Below are 17,377 nucleotides of genomic sequence, written 5' to 3'. Positions count from 1 at the left end.
ACCCTTCCCGGCTCTCATGGCTTTATTGCAGAGCCTTCGGTTTTTTTACCAGCCAGTGTGAAACCTGCAAGAAAGTATTCTCAACTCAGTTGCAAAAATGTCTTTTCGTCACACAATGATTATCTAACTACATGCCAGTCATCAGAGATTAAAGCTGTACGTAAAGTAACCATGTCTCAAATTCATAGACCTACAGAGTACAGCCAGCGTAGATAGGCATGAAAGAAAAATCCAACCAGAAGAAACCTCCCTGCAGCTTCTCTCCCACTCTCCTCGGCTCCGTCTCCTTCAGGGCAGAGCTGATCTTCCATCACCAAAAAAGCAAGACTAACAGCCGCCCGCCGCTGCTGCCTCCTCATCCCCCCCCTCCGCTTCCTCCTCTTCCTCCTCCCTGTCCCTGTGGACTGAGTGATGGCACCCTCTCCTTTCCTATTCCTTCGTTTCATTCATGACTCATGACTGAGAACTTTAAAAACACTATTCTAGTTCTTTACAAAATGTCATATCTGTATGGTACCAAGTTGTGGCTCTTTAGTGCATTGTGACAAAGCCCTTTCCTGATCACGGCTTTTCCCTGTCGGTCCCATCTGCTCCAGCTTGCTCTTAGGGGACTGCCAGTCACACAGAAAGGCTTCCTTTAATATTACAGCAGCAGCCCCTCCCAAGCAGAACTGGTCATGCCACCTCGCAGTCCCGCACCGGGCACTTACCACATCATGTGGCACTGGCCTCTTGTGTCTGTCCACACTGCTCGGCAGAATCAAAGCAGCAAAACGAGAAGGCGCCACACGGTCTCATTTCCATCCCCAGTGCTCTTGCACAGCTCCTGAGTGATGACGTAACTATTAATAAACACTTGAACTTAATTTGAAGACATAATGCCTCATGTCAGAAAGATCAGGGCCTAGTAGTGTAAACAACCACTTGTAACACTATGCAGAGTATAGATAGCAGTGCCCATCCACGCCAGTGAGTGTTCTAGAGCCGCAAGAGCCTCCTGCTGGCTCCAGCAGCTTTACTGAGTATATAGTTACTCTTGCTTACCTGAAGGGAAGAAGTCTCACAGTTCAGAGCCTCTACCTTTCTTCTTCCTGCCCTTTCCCAGAAGGCCTGGGCAGCGACAGCAACAGCAGCTCTGGATCCCAGACAGAGGCATTTATAGCTGTGCATGTAACACGGCTATAAAAATTCTAGTGAGGAATTCTCTATCCAACTTAAGAATTTTAGCTTTTGCAAAAGCCATCAGATAAATTTAAAACTTTGTTTATAACTTATTTAATTGTGGTAGACATTTTCTTTCAAGAAAGTAGGTATATGTAAATTTATCTTACTAATATGTTAAAAAAAATCTTACTAAGTTTGTTTTTATATCTTAGAACTGTACCTGGACTTGAAATTTTATGGCATTCTTCCTCACAGAGCCTAGAATACTCTTTATTATCCACTAACTTTTTTTTTTTTTTGATTTTTTGGATTTGGTTTTGTCGAGACAGGGTTTCTCTGTGTAGTCCTGGCTGTCCTGGAGCTCACTCTGTAGACCAGACTGGCCTCAAACTCAGAAATCCGCCTGCCTCTGCCTCCCAGAGTGCTGGGATTACAGGCGTGTGCCACCACCGCCCGGCTTATTATCCACTAACTTAATGCTCATAAACTATGAGTCTTTAACCTGTAAAGTACACACTCAACCTTGAAGAATTTAGCATAGCTCAGCACAACCTTATTTGTGTCATGTTTGCAGATAGTGGGTTAATTTCTCTTTGCTTGCATTGGGGAACAGCTTTTATTTTATTTATATTTGGTTTTATGAGATAGTACCTCTAGTTGTTATAGTACTTGCTGTGTAGTAGAGGTTGGTCTTGAACTCACAGAGATCTGTCTGCCTCCTAGATTTTATTATATATTTTCATTTACTACATGTTCATTGATTCTGGCTATACTATTAGCTATTAAACTTATTAAAGGAGAGCATGATCTTAAAGTGCCTGTTGCCTTCCAGGCCCTGAATAATCAATATTTATTGCCTGAACATTGCTTTTCATCTGAATATGGTTCTTAAAAGGCAAAAGATTGGATTATTCTTTTAGAACCATAGGAAAGGTATCTTCTAAAGACATGATCCTTTATATGGAAGAAACATTTGTGGTTTATTAATTCTTCCATGGTACTGCTGTATTTTAAATAATTTATGTAATTCAGTGTGATGTATATCTTCAGTCTCAGCACATAGCCTGTGACAGCAGGATGGCCAATAGTTCAAGTTCAAGGTCGTCCTCACCTACAGAGTTGAGGTTAGCCTGTCCTGCTTGACCCTGTCTCAAAACAATCAGAAAAATAATAAATATTTATAGGTAATGCACCAACAGATATTGTATTTTTATGCCATGTATGCATATATACATGTGTGGATTGGCATGTGCGTGATGGTATGAGGATAGCTTGGGGGAATCAATGCTCTTTTCCTATCACGTGGGCTCAGTGATTGAACTCAGGCTGTTAAGCATATCCGTGGTGCCCTACCCACTCAGCCATCTGACAGCCCAAGGATAGTTTATTTTAATCCATAATAATATCATATGAAAACACTGCTAGATTTATATAATTAGTACATAGGAACACTTAAACTGGTGGGTTTTGGAGCACACACACACACACACACACAACTAAGTAATTATGTGTCAACTTTCTTTGCTAGTAAATAATTCTTTTTGTATTATTTTGAAGCAGAGGTAAGAGGTCTCCATCCTTTTGACACCGTGACATGATAGTGTCTATAAATGCTAGAAAGAGTGACAGTAGCAAATAGAGACCAAGGAAAGCAGTAAGAGGAGCAGGCTGGGGCGAAGTCTGGACCAAGTACAATCTATATGATTTACTTAAATGACTTAAAATTAATTTTAAAAAAAAGTCTCATTTAAACAAAAAACTTTTGCCACTGACTTCACAGCCTTTGCTTATATTCATCCAGTGATACTGTTTTATATAAAAATATTTTTGTCTTTATTGAGCTTGTCTGTGCTTGTCTCCCAATATATTTGTATGGGCCATACGATATTTTTGTTTTTCCCCCAAATAAAGTCAAATAAGTAAAAACTGTCCTCTTGCTTCATCCTGGAATTTGTTTCTCTTGACTCATGTTAGTCCTCGCTGGGACTCAAGGCAGGGTCACAGTGGGCTGTGGCGGAAGGGTGGAGACTGGAGACTGGCCTACAGCAGGTGTGTGTTATCCCATGTAGTTAGGGCTGGGGATGAACTCAGTGGTGGAGCACATTCCTAGCATTTGGGAGGCCTAGAGTTTGAATCCCAGAACAGCAAAAAAGCCAAAGCATCAGAATGTGGCCACCAGGGGTTCACACCAACCAGGCGTTCACACCAACAATGATAACACTGCGTCTCACTCTGGCCCCTGTGCTTGCCTTTACAGCCTGAGGAAGAGCTCGATCCTGAGGAGAGGGACAACTTCCTCCAACAGCTGTATAAGTTTATGGAAGACAGAGGTACATGGATCCTGGTGACTTTCTGTTTTTAGGCATGTGCATTGTTCTGCTGATCCGGAGTGCCGTGTACTCCAAGGGAAGCCTATGAGTCAGTTATCCCTGCTGCAGTTAGATGAGCAAAAACTAGCTATGTTAAGTAGAATACGTAGAAATCATTATCTATATAATTATTCTTGGTCTACCTTGTATTTGTAAAAAGATTAAAATAGTCAGAAATAAAAAGTTACCAATTGGGCTGGAGAGATGGCTCAGAGGTTAAGACCACTGGCTGCTACTCTTCCTGAGTTCACTTCCTAGCAACCACATGGTGGGTCAAAACCATCAAACCATCTATAACTCAAAACCTGTTGTCCTCTTCTGGTTTGCAGGCATATATACATGTAGAACACTATATACTAAATAAGTAAAAAAAAAATGTGTTTAAAAAGTGATCAATTAGCCGGGTGTGGTGGCGCACGCCTGTAATCCCAGCCCTTGGGAGGCAGAGGCAGGCAGATTTCTGAGTTCGAGGCCAGCCTTGTCTACAGAGTGAGTTCTAGGACAGCTAGGGCTACACAGAGAAACCCGTCTCGAAAAACCAAAGAAAAAAAGTGATCAATTATAACATTACCCTGCATAGCATTTTATTTATTTTATGTATATGAGTACACTGTCTCTGTCTTCAGACACACCCCAAGAGGGCATCAGATCCCATGACAGATGGGAATTAAACTCAGAATCTCAGATGCATAGTAATGTATCACAATGGTAAAGTGCTCATGAAGAATAGACTCACCTGGTCCTTGTTCTCCTTGAGCTGAAGATAACAGACATCAGCCTCTTTCTGAGTAGGATGGGATTTCAAGTAGAGATAGAAGAAAGAGCACCATTATAAGTGATCACACTCTGGCAGGTTTTAGTCCTAGAAAGTCTCTGGGTAATTTGTGTCTAGACATTCTGTGGCTTTGAGAACCCTTGCACAGAACCACAGCCAGGCCCGAGCTGCAGCCTTCCTGTTTCTGTTGCTTGCGCTGCATTGGGCCACAACCAGCAGCCTCAAATTTTAAACTTAATTTTAGCCATTTCTTTAGCATAGAGGCAACTTGATTGACCGTAGATGCGCGCAACTCCTCAATTTCAGAGAGCCCACAGAACTCCATACAGAACACAAAGAAGACTTTGTGTCTTATGTGGTTTAAGGACCTTTAAATGTATACCTTCAGGGAATGAATTTTATTGATTTAGAAGTCATTATCTTTACTTTCAAATTAGTATTTTTCATTTGACTAAATGCTTTATTTTTTTTTTTTCCTTCTGACATTAAAAAAGGTACTCCAATCAACAAACCACCTGTCTTGGGCTATAAAGATCTCAATCTCTTCAAACTCTTTAGACTGGTCTATCATCAGGGGGGATGTGGCAATGTAAGTACACCACTGCTTTAGAAATATTTGCTTGCGCATTGAGAAGTCTGGTTTCTCGCTGCTGCACTGACATGCACAGTTTCTTAAAGAACGCAGAACGCTAGTGTAACAATTATTCCTTTGACAGTTGTTAACAGAAATCTTCATTTTCCAGATTGACAGTGGTGCTGTATGGAAGCAAATTTATATGGACCTTGGCATTCCAATTTTGAATTCAGCTGCTTCCTACAATGTAAAAACTGCTTATAGAAAGTAAGTAGTCCAGCTTCATTAAAGAATAAATATTAACAAGTAAAGTGGTTTGGGCAAAAGGGTATATTGTATGACACACCTTACATAATACTACTTCCTTGGCAATATTTTTTTATTTGGTTGGTTTTGGTTTTGTTCATTTTGTCTTTTTTGTGGGGAGGTTGCAAGGGCAAAGGGTAGATATGAAGGGATGGGGAAATGAGTGGAATTGGGGTGTATGATGTGCAGTTCACAAAGAATCAATAAAAAAAAAATCAAGCCAGGCAGTAATGGCAGAGGCCTTTAATCCCAGCACTCAGGGAAGCACAGGCAGGACCTCCGAGTTTAAGGCCAACCTGGTCTACCAGAGTGTGTTACAGGACAGCCAGGGCTACAGTGAAAATGACTGTCTGGAATAGCACCATCCCCACCTCTGCCCCCACACCCAAATCATCATTTACAGCGAACAGCCTCTTTAAATGCTTCCGCACTGCAAACAAGAGCCATGCCTGTTAAAGTGGAAGCTAGCAGACCCGTGGGACTGACGCATCCTGAGTCGTAGCCACTGCGTCCGAGCGGCTCATCCCCCTCTAAAGTCTGAGATGCAGGAGTGCCCATCGTCACACATCCCCTCATCGCTGCAGTTTGGGTTGTGTGCATGTTCTAGAGCAGTGGTCCTCAGCCCTCCCGACGCTGGGATCCTTGAATACAGTTCCTCAGGTTGTGGTTAGCTAGTTTCCTTGTTACTTCATAACTGTAATTTTACTACTGTTATGAATTATAATGTAAATATCTGATGTGCAGGATCTCTGATGTGTGACCCCTGTGAAAGGGTGGTTTGGGACATGCAGGTTGAGAACTGGTCTTCTAGAACAGTGCTGTGGGAGGCTCAGACTCTGGTTCTCAGGTTTTTTTAATTTTAATTTTATTTTTTTATTTTTTTGGTTTTTTTTCAAGACAGGGTTTCTTTGTGTAGCCCTGGCTGTCCTGGAACTCACTCTATAGACCAGGCTGTCCTCGAACTCAGAAATCCTCCTGCCTCTGCCTCCCAAGGGCTGGGATTACAGGCATGTGCCACCACCGCCCGGCTTAGGATAATATTTTAGTTGATAGTATTTTTTGTTTGATTGTATCAAAGCCATTTACTAACATACAAAGAATACTTTTAAAGTGGCTTGAATTTTACTATTTGCCTAATTTATATTCATGTTTAGTGCAAAGACTAAGATTTCTTAAGATGAAATGTTGTATGTTTAGATATCTCTATGGTTTTGAGGAGTACTGCCGTTCTGCAAATATTCAGTTCAGAACTATTCACCACCATGAACCAAAAGTAAAAGAGGAAAAAAAAGACTTTGAAGAATCAATGGACGAAGCTCTAAAAGTGGCCCCGGAAATGCCTTTAGTGGACGTGAAGAGTGAGCCCGAGGAAAATACGGACTCAAACAGTGAGAGCGACAGAGAAGACCCGGAACTAACGTCGCCAAGAGTGAGTTCTTGTGGTTTTATCTGCTTTAAGTGTTACTTTAAACGTTTTATTGTGGACATTTTAATTTATGTGCAAACTCTTTATGTAGAAAACCTGGTTCATGTTCCAGTATTTAGTAATGTTGCAGCAAGGTTATGATAGCATCCTCTCTACCTACAGTGCTTGCCACTCCCCCTTCCTGCTTCCTCTCCAGGCACCTGTAATCACAGCACTCAGGAGCCCAAGGCAAGAGGCCCCTCGTGAGTTCAACCTGGGTGAATAATGTCATCCAGACCAGCCTGAGCCACAGCCTGAAACCCTGTCCTAACCAACCAAACCAAGCAGACAAAAACAGCATACACACGCATGCACACGCGCGCACGCACACACGCGCACGCACACGCACACATACACACACACACACACACACACACACACACACATTCATCCTCTTTCTGTTACTGTCTGTTCAAGTCTCTGTTGTCTGGCTCCGTCCCACATACTCTTGTTCAGGTTTCTTGCTCAAACGTCTCCTCAGTGAAGTCTGCACTGGTTCCATTGGTTGCTGTCTTTGCAGTTGCTTCCTATCTCCTTTCTCCCTCCTCTTATCTGGGATGTACTTGCTCAGTCTGAATTGATTTGATCTCTTTTCCTCTCTTTTGCACCCCTTGAAGGCAAGGAAGAGAGTTGATTTGCTCATTGATGAGATCATTGAAGGCCTCTAGATTAAAGAAGCAAGTGCTCACTGCTCACTCATTAAGTAGTTGAATGAATTGCCTGTAGGTAATTCCCATGCTCCCTATAAGTCTGTGCACATAGTGTGCAGCTTTATTTGTGCGTACATTGATTCTTATCTTCCCATCTACCTCACCTCCGCCCCCTGTATTCCTCTCCGTTGAGTAAAGTTTTATGAAGGATTGCCATGCACTGTTCTGACCCTGGCCCAGGGAGCGCTACTTAGCATGACTCAGCATTTTATCGGTTGTCACACTATCAAGGAATTTCAGGGGATTTTTTTGTTTGTTTGTTTTTTTGTTTTGTTTTTTGGCTTTGTTTTGTTTTTGAAACATTGTCTATTATATGTCTCTAATTGTCCTAGACCATGCTGGCCTTAAAGTCACAGATATTTGCTTGCTTCTGCTTCCTGAGTGTGGGGATTAACAGCATGTATTACCGTGCCTGGCTCTCAATTCCTTGTGTATCTTATTTGTTGGTGAAGCTATGTTTAATGGAAGGAAAGGTAAATTTACCTTTTCTTGTAGTTGTTCAGAAATCCTGTTGGGTTTTTTCCCCCTTTAAAAAAAAAAAGAGTTTGGGGCTTTTTTTTAAAAAAGATTTATTTATTTATATGAGTACATTGTTACTGTCTTTAGACACACCAGAAGGAGGCATCAGATCCCATTACAGATAGCTGTGAGCTACCATGTGCTTGCTGGGGATTGAACTCAGGACCTTTGGAAGACCAGTCAGTGCTATCTCTCCAAAGTCCAGAATTCTTTATTTTTATTTTATGTGTACCAGTGATTGCCTATATGTTTGTCTGTGCATCAAATGCATAACTGGAGCCCACCAGAGGCCAGCAAAGAGCACCAGGTCTCCTGGAACTAGAGTTATAGATGGTTTTAAGCTATCTTATGGGTGCTGAAAATTGAATTCAGGTCCTTTGTAAGGGCATTAAGTACTCTTAACTACTGAGACACTGAGACATCCCTCCAGCCCCCATAAATCCTATTTTTATACTGACTGTTCTATCATCTAATAAGTAAAATCTTTTTAACGTTTTGTTATTCCGTTAATTTTAGTTTTAGAGAGGGGCCCATAAAGCCCAGGCTAGACGCAACTCACTCTGTAGCTCTGGGTAACTTGGAACTTTTGGCATTCCAGCCTCCATTTTTCAAGTGCTGGAATTATAAGGGTGAACTCTACCATGCCCCGTTAGCCTGTAAGAGGTGCATGTATGTGTATTTGTGTGGTGCATGTGCACATCTCTGCAAATGGGAGGATGTCGGGAGTCCTGCTCTCTTTCTTACTGCCTTAGTCTGAAACCTGGTCTCTCACTACCTGGAGGTAGTCGGTGGCCAGCAGATCCCAGTGGCCCTGCTGTTTCCCCGTCCCTTCCCCTAACCCCCAACACTGGTTGCAGGTGCATGTGCAGGACTTTGAACTCAGGGTCTCAACGTTTGCTCAGCACGCACTCTTAGATGCTGAACCTTTCCAATTCCAAGTAGAGGAGGGAAGTCATCATATTAGATTGACCTGAAGGAAAATTTAGAATGTCTTGAAAAGGTTCACCATTGTCACAACTGACATGCAAGATGCTTGGTATAGGCTTCCCGAGACAGGACTGGTGCCTCCTGTAACCTCATTAACGATCTTGGTACTTCTTCAAAGAAATCACTCAGTTAGTTAGTTAGTTAGTTAGCTAGCTAGCTAGTTTTCACATGTATGTTTGTTTCAGCTGTGTGTGGGTACCCTCAAAGTCCAGAAGGGGATGTTAAATCTCCTGGATCTGGACTTAAAAGCAGTTTTGAGCCACGTGATAAGGCAGGCATGCTCGAACCAAGCTTGGGCCTTGTAGAAGAGCGTCCATTGCTCTCAGGCGCTGAGCTAGCTCTCCAGACCAAAGCTCACTTTTTAGATACTGATGCCAGTGGGACCTTAAAGCAGAGTCACATAAATACACTGATACTTGATTTTTTAAAAATGTTTATTTATTTATTTAATGTATATGAACACACTGTAGCTGTCTTCAGAAGTACCAGAAGAAGGCATCAGATACCTATTACAGATGGTTGTGAGCCACCATGTGGTTCCTGGGAATTGAACTCAGGACCTCTGGAAGAGCAGTCAGTGCTCTTAACCGCTGAGTCGTCTCTCCAGCCCCTAATGCTTGATTTCTATTGTAATAAAATATATTGATATTTAAGTTTTGTTTTAATACATGATATTACTGGAGATCACAGACCTTTAAAGAGGCCATAAGGTAGGGGTTAGATTTATGAAAATTATTAGTAGTAACTTTTCTTTTAACATTATTAATTATTATTAGTAACTAATAAAATTATTAGTAGTAACATTTCTTTAAACATTTACTTGGTGTGTGTGTGTGTGTGTGTGTGTGTGTACACATATGTGAAGGTCAGAGAACAGGTTACTCTCTCCTTTCATGACCACGTGAGTCCAGGTCATGAACTCACTCAGGTCGTTGGGCTTGTTGACAAGTAGGTACCTTCTTTCTGAGCCATCTTACCAGCCTAACATTACTAGTAGGAAATTCTATCTTTGACATTTAAATGATTCATTTAAACTCTTTTATCATAGTTAACAAGTATAGAGTTAGGGAAGGAGCCCTGGAGAACACTTGCTAAGCATGTGCAGAGCTGCCAAACAAAACAGAATAAAACAATGCTGTAAGCAAAGATTTTGTGGGGTAGCTGGGGTGCTGGAGCCCGAAACCAGGGCTTTGCTCATGCCCCTCCCCTGAGGGGGGAGTTTCCTTGGGTATTATGTGTCCAGGGATTATGGTAGTGTTGGACCTAATAAGAGATTTATATTGATTATTCTTTTACTTGCAAATGGAAGAGAATAGTCCTGTGAGTTAATTAGTGTTCAGATTCTTATTGATCTCAAGCCAGGAAGCAGCACGGTCAGCGCTGTAGAGACTTCAGAGGAAGCTGTAAGGTGTCTTTCTCGTGGTGTTACCTCTCTTAAAGCTTTTATCTCCTCGTCTAGGGGAGAAGGAAAATTGTTCGAGATGCAAATTGTATTAAAAAGGAAATAGAGGAAGAGAAAATCGAAGACAAATTCATCAGAGATGATTTAGAAAATAAGGATGCAGATGATGATGATGATGTCGACGACGATGACGACGACGACGACGACGACCCAGCAGAGAAGAAAGAAGATGAGCTACTGCTCGTGAGGAAAAGCACACCAAAGAACAAAGAGAAGAAAATCAAGAAGCCAGAGGATTCTGAGAGAGACTCAGACGAAGAGGAAGAGAAAAGCCAAGAGAGGTACATTGTCTTATGTCTGTTCTCCAGAGGCACCTGTCTGGGGCCCAGCTGTACTTTGTTCCTGTTTAGAGATTCAGGTGTGAGGGGATGTCTTCTTATTGGGACTTCCGTTCCTCTTGTCTAATGAAGGTGAGACACATTGTGAAGATGATGTGTATCGCCTTTCGGAATTGGAGAATATACTGGTCGCACCATTTAATAGCACTTGTGCCCTAAACAGTGGCCTCAAAGAAGGCTGCGCCACCCAGTCAAAAGAAAGGCCCTGCAGTTGACAGCAGGGAAGGGAGCTGGAGAAATGGAGGAAGTGGACAAGAGGAAACAGCGACAGCAAAAATTCCATTTTAAAAAAGGTACAATGTGGGAAAGCTAACAAACACATGGGTGCACAGGCCGAGAGACGCTTCTGTGTGTCAGCTTGGTTTAAGACACTCTTCCTAGTTACTGTATTAGAGAATGTGGCATGCACCCCTGATTCTAGTTTGGAAAATACGTTCTTGCCCCACAACTCATCAATAAAATCCAACTTTTTAATGTCCATTCTATTTGCTGTTGAGTGACAACTGTATTTTTTTTTCCATGTATTAGACTTGCATGGATTGAAGTGACTTAAAAATAGCCCCCAATCAGGCAGTTGAACTCGATCAAGGAAATGTCTCACTATGCTTTGTAGTGGGCCATTCTGCTCATGTGACCAAATGAACTGACTAATTTTTAGGTGTTACTAAAAATCAAGTTTGACAGTCTTACTTGAAAGTAGAAGCTTTTCTCCTGTTATTTTTTAGTGATTTTTTTTTTTAATCACGTAATGATACATTCTCTAGAAGTTTGAGATCTTTACGCTACATTCGGAGGAAGTGGCCGGCTGGATCCAGTTGAGAGCTGACACTAAATAACCCATCGGGAGAACTAGCGGTAGGGAAGCAGACCCCAGTGCGCAGCAGAGACAGCCGGCGCTTGGCGGGGACAGAGAGTTCTTGCAGTTGTCTGTGCGCTAGGCTAGTTTTTAAAAGTTCTATCACGATGTAGAATACAGGATTTAAAAAGTAGCAGGGGATACTGGCAGCAGCGAATGATGAGAACAGTTTCAAACATCTAAACAGTATGACGTTAAAAGTTATAATAATGAGTCTATAAACAGTTATAGCTAAAATTCTAAATACTTTTAACAGAAATGGAACAAATATTTTAGAGCAGCGAATTCAATCTTCCATGCAAAGGATAATATTCTGTTTTACTAAATAAAAGTTGAGTGTACAAACAACAGTCAGCACATAGTCCCAGTCTGTATTGGGGCTCATGAAGATTTCTGTTCTAGGTAGGTTTTCTCCAGTGTTTACAGTGATTTCTTCACGACATTTATGAGAAGTGTCCCCGGAGAGCAAACATTACCAAAGCAAATCACAAAAGCTCCAGCCACGTACCAGGGGCCACTGAAAGATGCCTGTGTGTACTGTAGACCCTCAGAGCTCCTTAAGACCACGCTGAAGCTTTGAAATTTGCAGAACACCTCAACCACTGTTCAGGCAGCAATACACTTTATGGACACAGTTTAAAATATTGCTGGGATTTTCGTAAGAATCCCCTTCATGCTTAATTACTGAAACACAGGTTGCTTGAGAGGAGTCAGAAGCAGAAACCAACACAGCCGTATAAAGCTCTGGTCTGCCGTCAGTCTCATAATTCCAATGGTAGCCTCATTTACAGCAGAGTCCAGGCTAAGAGAGGGTTGCTAAGAGAAGCAGCCATTGTTTTTTATGTTACCAAACAGTCTTGCTAGGAACCATCGTAAAGTGAGAAGACAGTAGTGCTAAAGTAGACAAGATAATTAGTTGCAAGAATTTACAAAATAGCTTTAGAAAAATCTCACAGGTTAAAATGACATTTGAATGGATCCCAATGACCATTCTAGGACATTCGGTTTTTACTTTTTTTGGTTTAAAAATGATTTGTTTATTGTCTCTGCATCATCATTAACTGATTATTGATTGGCCTTTAAGATGAATGAGTTTACCTTTGTGCAGTGTACCTTTACATAATAAACTCCTTAGTAAATAGTCCATGAAATCTTCTCCTTCTCCTCCTTCTCCTCCTCCTCCACTGACTATCACCAAGGTAAACTCAGGTTGTAAAAGCCTCCACATGCAGGATCCCTTCTCAGTTCTTGGGTTGCCCTCCATTAAGCTATCAGTAGCATTGTCAATGTTGTAATTCATTGCAGGGAAGAAACTGAAAGCAGGTGTGACTCGGACGGGGACGACGAGGACGACACAGAGCCCTGCCTGACAGGAACCAAAGTGAAGGTCAAGTACGGACGAGGAAAAACTCAGAAAATTTATGAAGCCAGCATCAAAAGCACCGAGATGGATGACGGGGAGGTTTTATACCTGGTGCATTACTATGGCTGGAACGTCAGGTGAGCAGTTAAGCTCTTCTGCTAGTGTTAGAGAGCAGCGTTGTATGGGGCCCTTGTGTGTTTACAAGGCACGCCTTGGTTCTAAGTACTTGAGGACTTTGACTTTTGCACTGCTTTATAAACTATCAGTGCCTCCCACCAGAGAACAGCAGGATCTGTCCTTGAAACAAGTGAGTCTATTACTCTTTTATAGGGAGGCAGACCACAAGAGAGGAAGCCATGGGGCTGAGTGTGAAAGCCCAGGGCCCCACCTTAGGAATGAGGGATAGCACAGGGCTCTGAAAACCTTGCAGCACTGTCAAGGAGCAAGGACACAACTCTAGGCTGTGCATGCCTCGGTTTCCTCTTTAAGAAGTCAAGCCAGTGTCCAGCACCGCAGTAGTTTTGAGTTGGCTAAGTAATTAAAATCTGTGTCAGGTAGGACTTGGATTTGAGCTTCTGTTATGTGGTAGGTTTAAGAAAGTCTTTGTTCTGTGCTGACACAGTCAGGAAGCTGATGTAATTCTATGATTAATTTTCTTAATAAATCTTACCTAGAAGGAGAGATGGCTGGATCAAAGTTAATCCTATAATTGGTAAAGAAGCAGAAGTGACCCATTAGTCAAGGGAAAAAGGATATTTTGCCGTTTTTGTGGCTTGGACAAAGTACCTGTTTTTTTGTGTTCACACATGATTAGGGAGTTGTCCTCTTTCTGTTTTGATTCTCCATGAGCAAGGAGCAGACTTGTCTGTGCAATTGGTTACATTCAAGGGAAGGACAGCTCAGTTTGGCTGCTAGTCAGACCAGCTTAGATCAACACTGAGGCTCCGTGTTCTGCGTTCTGCTTTTCTCTTAAACCTTTCGAATGTGTGTGTGTGTGAGGATGTGGATGTAGGCTGCTTTGGGTTGATGTGAAGTCACATTGCCGCACGCCTTTTCCACATTCTAGGTGTGTGCTCAGTTCCCTCCTCTCCAGATTGGGGGATTCAAGTTCTTTATAAATGAGTTGTAGAATTATAATACCCATATTACCTAGAATGTGAAGTACATAGAACAGTGCCCGGCACATAGTAGGTGCTCTGTGTCAGCTGTTAGCACCACTGTAGAGGATCTTAACCTGATACGGAGTCTGTAACCTGATAAATTTGGGAGAGGGACTACTTCCCGACTCTGGCAGCTGCAGTATGTTTTATCCATTTCTCCCCTCAGATTCAAGTTTGTTTGAATTCATCTACTCTGCTGTGTACATCCCTGTTGTGTTTCTAGAATTTCTCTTCCTATCACCCTACTTCTGTTCTCAGAAGTTTTCCTTTATGACCCTACCTAGTAGTCCTTGGTCATATATATGCTAGTATAACTCTGGCTTTCAAAGAACCCTTACAATTTCTAGATAACTTAGTCCTATTTCTAAAATGGGAACATTTGTGTGAGAGGAGCCCTAATGTCGCTGCCTGACACACCACTCAGACCAGGTCAGAGGGGACAAGGCTGAGTTCCTCCAGATAGGCCTGCTCTTTGTTTGGCCTGATGTCTCCTGGGAAATTCAGAAGTAAGATGTTTTCTTCTTTTTAGCCCTAAATCAAGTATATATCGTTCTATTGCATTTAGCAGATTGTATTTAATTATATAGTATATATTTTTGTATATCAGACATGTAAGCAAGGTCTTGTTCTATCTATTCTCTACATATTTTATAGTGCCTGGTATATTAGTAGACCCTTAGTAAATGTCCAAATTAAGAAATATTGGTATATAAAGTATCATTAGCCATCTCTGTTCTAAAGGGTTTAACTCTTGGGTAATCTGAGACAATGATTTTCAGCTGTAGCATAAGCATCATGGTATCAGAGAGCTAAGACCTGTACATTAAGTCATGTGCTTTGTACTTCTCCATGGCAACTGGTCTGCAGTGTACTGAGTACTGTGAATATCTGTGCGCTTGTATAATGCAAGAAGTGTTATTTAGTCCTGGATAGTTGAATCTATTTGTCTCTATACTAGTAATGAGAAGAACTATGTTGAAGTTCAAGTGTTGACAATGTTTTGCAGAAAGGTACAAGAGAAATGAGTCTTCAGCTTGGGCTAAAGAAAAGACATGAAGATAAAGAAAGTTAAATTTAATACAAATATCTCTAAATTTCAGTCCTAATAGTAGCATATTTCATAATAAATTTTTATTAGGAATAATAGATGCTAGAGCTCTGGGGAGGACAAGTAAAGGGAACTTAATAAATGGTTGGGAGCTAATTATTTGCAGATTGACATCTTTGTATTATTAGTAGAATGAATTGTACAATAAAATCTGCTTATAAGTTCTGATTGTGAGGACAGAAAACAAAGTACTTCAAAGAGTTTAGAACAGGGACTTTACCCACCCAGTCCTCTCTCTGAACCTCTAAGAAGCTCTTTTCTACTCTTTGTTGTTGTTGTTTTGAGGGTTGGGGGTTCTTTTTGCAAGTTGAGGTTCCTCTGTGTAGCTCTGCCTGCCCTGGAATTCTCTCTATGGACCAGACTGGCCTCGAAATCAGAGAGATCCACCTGCTTCTGCCTCCCAGTGCTGGGATCAAAGGCGTGTACCACCACTGCCCAACGGGAAAGTTTTTATCTCACTGCTGGAGCTTGTGTGTGTGTGTGTGTGTGTGTGTGTGTGTGTGTCTGTGTGTGTGTGTGTGTGCCTGTGTGGGTGCATATATTTCACATATAGTATCATTGTGAAAGGTGAACTTTTTTTCTTTAAGATATGATGAATGGGTAAAAGCTGACAGGATAATCTGGCCCTTGGACAAAGGTGGACCAAAGAAAAAACAAAAGAAGAAAGTTAAGGTATGTCCCTAAGTGCATGTCACTTACAAGTGTGGGAATTATTCATGTGGTATCTTTTCTGTTAGGTTCTGGTTTTTAATAGTTTTACCTTCATGGCAAAAAATAAAAAGGTACAGGAATTTCCGATGTGTCCTTCACCTTAAGTGGGTATGGTGTTATGCACTGTTAGCCCCTTACTTACCATCAGAAAAGGGGGTCATTTGTTATAGTGGTAAACACTCACAGCTGATACTGGGGTAGGTGTACATCAGAGGTGTAAGGCGTCGCTGGGTCTCTGGCCATGAGTGGCTTGGGCAGATGTGTAATGCCATTGTCCATCCTTAGAACCACACAGAGGACCTCATCACTCTGGAAACCCACTGCTCTCCTCTTCCCTCCACCTCCACAGTGTCAACCCTGTCTGCTGGCCCACTGTACACTTGCCCACGCCTTCTACCCGCTGCCTGCTGTAGAGGTCTGCCTAGTGTTTTGTCTGTTTCTGATGCCTTTCATTCCCTGTGCAGGAAATGAGGAGCCAGGGGGAGTGATTCTGTTCAAATGAATAGGTTAGAAAACTGTTCTAGATTTTTCTATAAGCACGTACTAGTATTTTACATTTAAAATAACTGACCTTTTTGTTTTGGATTTAATAGATTTTCTTAGATTTCTTAGAGAAAATGGAATGTTCATGTTTGAAAATGCCTTTCTCATGCATTTTGTTGTTGTTACCCAGAATAAAGAAGATAGTGAGAAGGACGAAAAGCGGGATGAAGAGAGGCAGAAGTCCAAACGGGGAAGACCGCCTTTAAAATCTTCTTTTTCACCAAACATGCCATACAGTTTATCTAAGACATCAAACAGTGAAGGAAAATCAGGTACCAGAAATGTCCATGGTGGTGTGACAGGCAGCGAACTTCTGTTCAGTGAAACAGAAGGGGCTCAATTTTGAGGATTGTTGACTTTTAAAACTATATACATGTTATGTACGTACACACACATAAGCATCACTGAACAATGGGACACATTCTAAGGGGGCCTCATCATTGCACAAATGTCATAGAGGATGCTGACTGAACTAAGGGGCTAGTGTCCCTAGGTGACAAGAACTTAAAATAGGGCCACAGTTAGATGCAGCTGTCGTTGACCAAAATATAACTATGTGGCCCATGACTACTAAAACAGCTGTGTGGCCCACGATGGTCACTCGGTGAGATCCATAGCAGCTTATCTTGGTTTGTAATCTAGCGTGATTGAAACTACAGAATGTAATTGGCAGTACTACTTATTTTGTGGTATATTTTAGTTTAAACTCAAGCGATATTAACCCAGGATGCTGTCTGCATTAAGGATTTTAGATACAACCAGTATAGCTATAGAGAAATGAAACCATGTTTGAATCCTAGTGTGTGCTGGACTCCGCTTTAAACCACGTGTTGCCCCAATGTCTCCTGTAAGGTTAGCACCTGAACACATGTGGGAACTGTTGAGCATGGGGTATTGGGTGAAGGAGTACTTGTGGTGAGCATAGTGGAGCAGATTTCACTCTGCTTATGTCGTTCCCTTCGCTTTT

The 17,377-nt window shown here is 41.8% G+C and overlaps 1 protein-coding gene across 1 annotated transcript in view; it reads left to right on the top strand.

Moving 5' to 3' along the window:
* The window catches only part of Arid4a (AT-rich interaction domain 4A), a 70,191-nt gene that overhangs the window by 37,560 nt on the left and 15,254 nt on the right, over positions 1 to 17,377 (top strand). The window contains exons 12-19 of the mRNA XM_052185697.1: positions 3,422 to 3,494; positions 4,803 to 4,897; positions 5,052 to 5,149; positions 6,386 to 6,617; positions 10,329 to 10,612; positions 12,831 to 13,025; positions 15,744 to 15,828; positions 16,541 to 16,682. Coding sequence (XP_052041657.1) covers positions 3,422 to 3,494; positions 4,803 to 4,897; positions 5,052 to 5,149; positions 6,386 to 6,617; positions 10,329 to 10,612; positions 12,831 to 13,025; positions 15,744 to 15,828; positions 16,541 to 16,682 — 1,204 coding nt within the window. The remainder of the gene's footprint in view (positions 1 to 3,421; positions 3,495 to 4,802; positions 4,898 to 5,051; positions 5,150 to 6,385; positions 6,618 to 10,328; positions 10,613 to 12,830; positions 13,026 to 15,743; positions 15,829 to 16,540; positions 16,683 to 17,377) is intronic.

This window comes from Apodemus sylvaticus, chromosome 6 (assembly GCF_947179515.1).
Source record: "Apodemus sylvaticus chromosome 6, mApoSyl1.1, whole genome shotgun sequence".
Taxonomy (NCBI): domain Eukaryota; kingdom Metazoa; phylum Chordata; class Mammalia; order Rodentia; family Muridae; genus Apodemus; species Apodemus sylvaticus.
The sequence above is the reverse complement of the archived record's forward strand: the minus strand, read 5'-3'. Positions and strand labels throughout refer to the sequence as shown.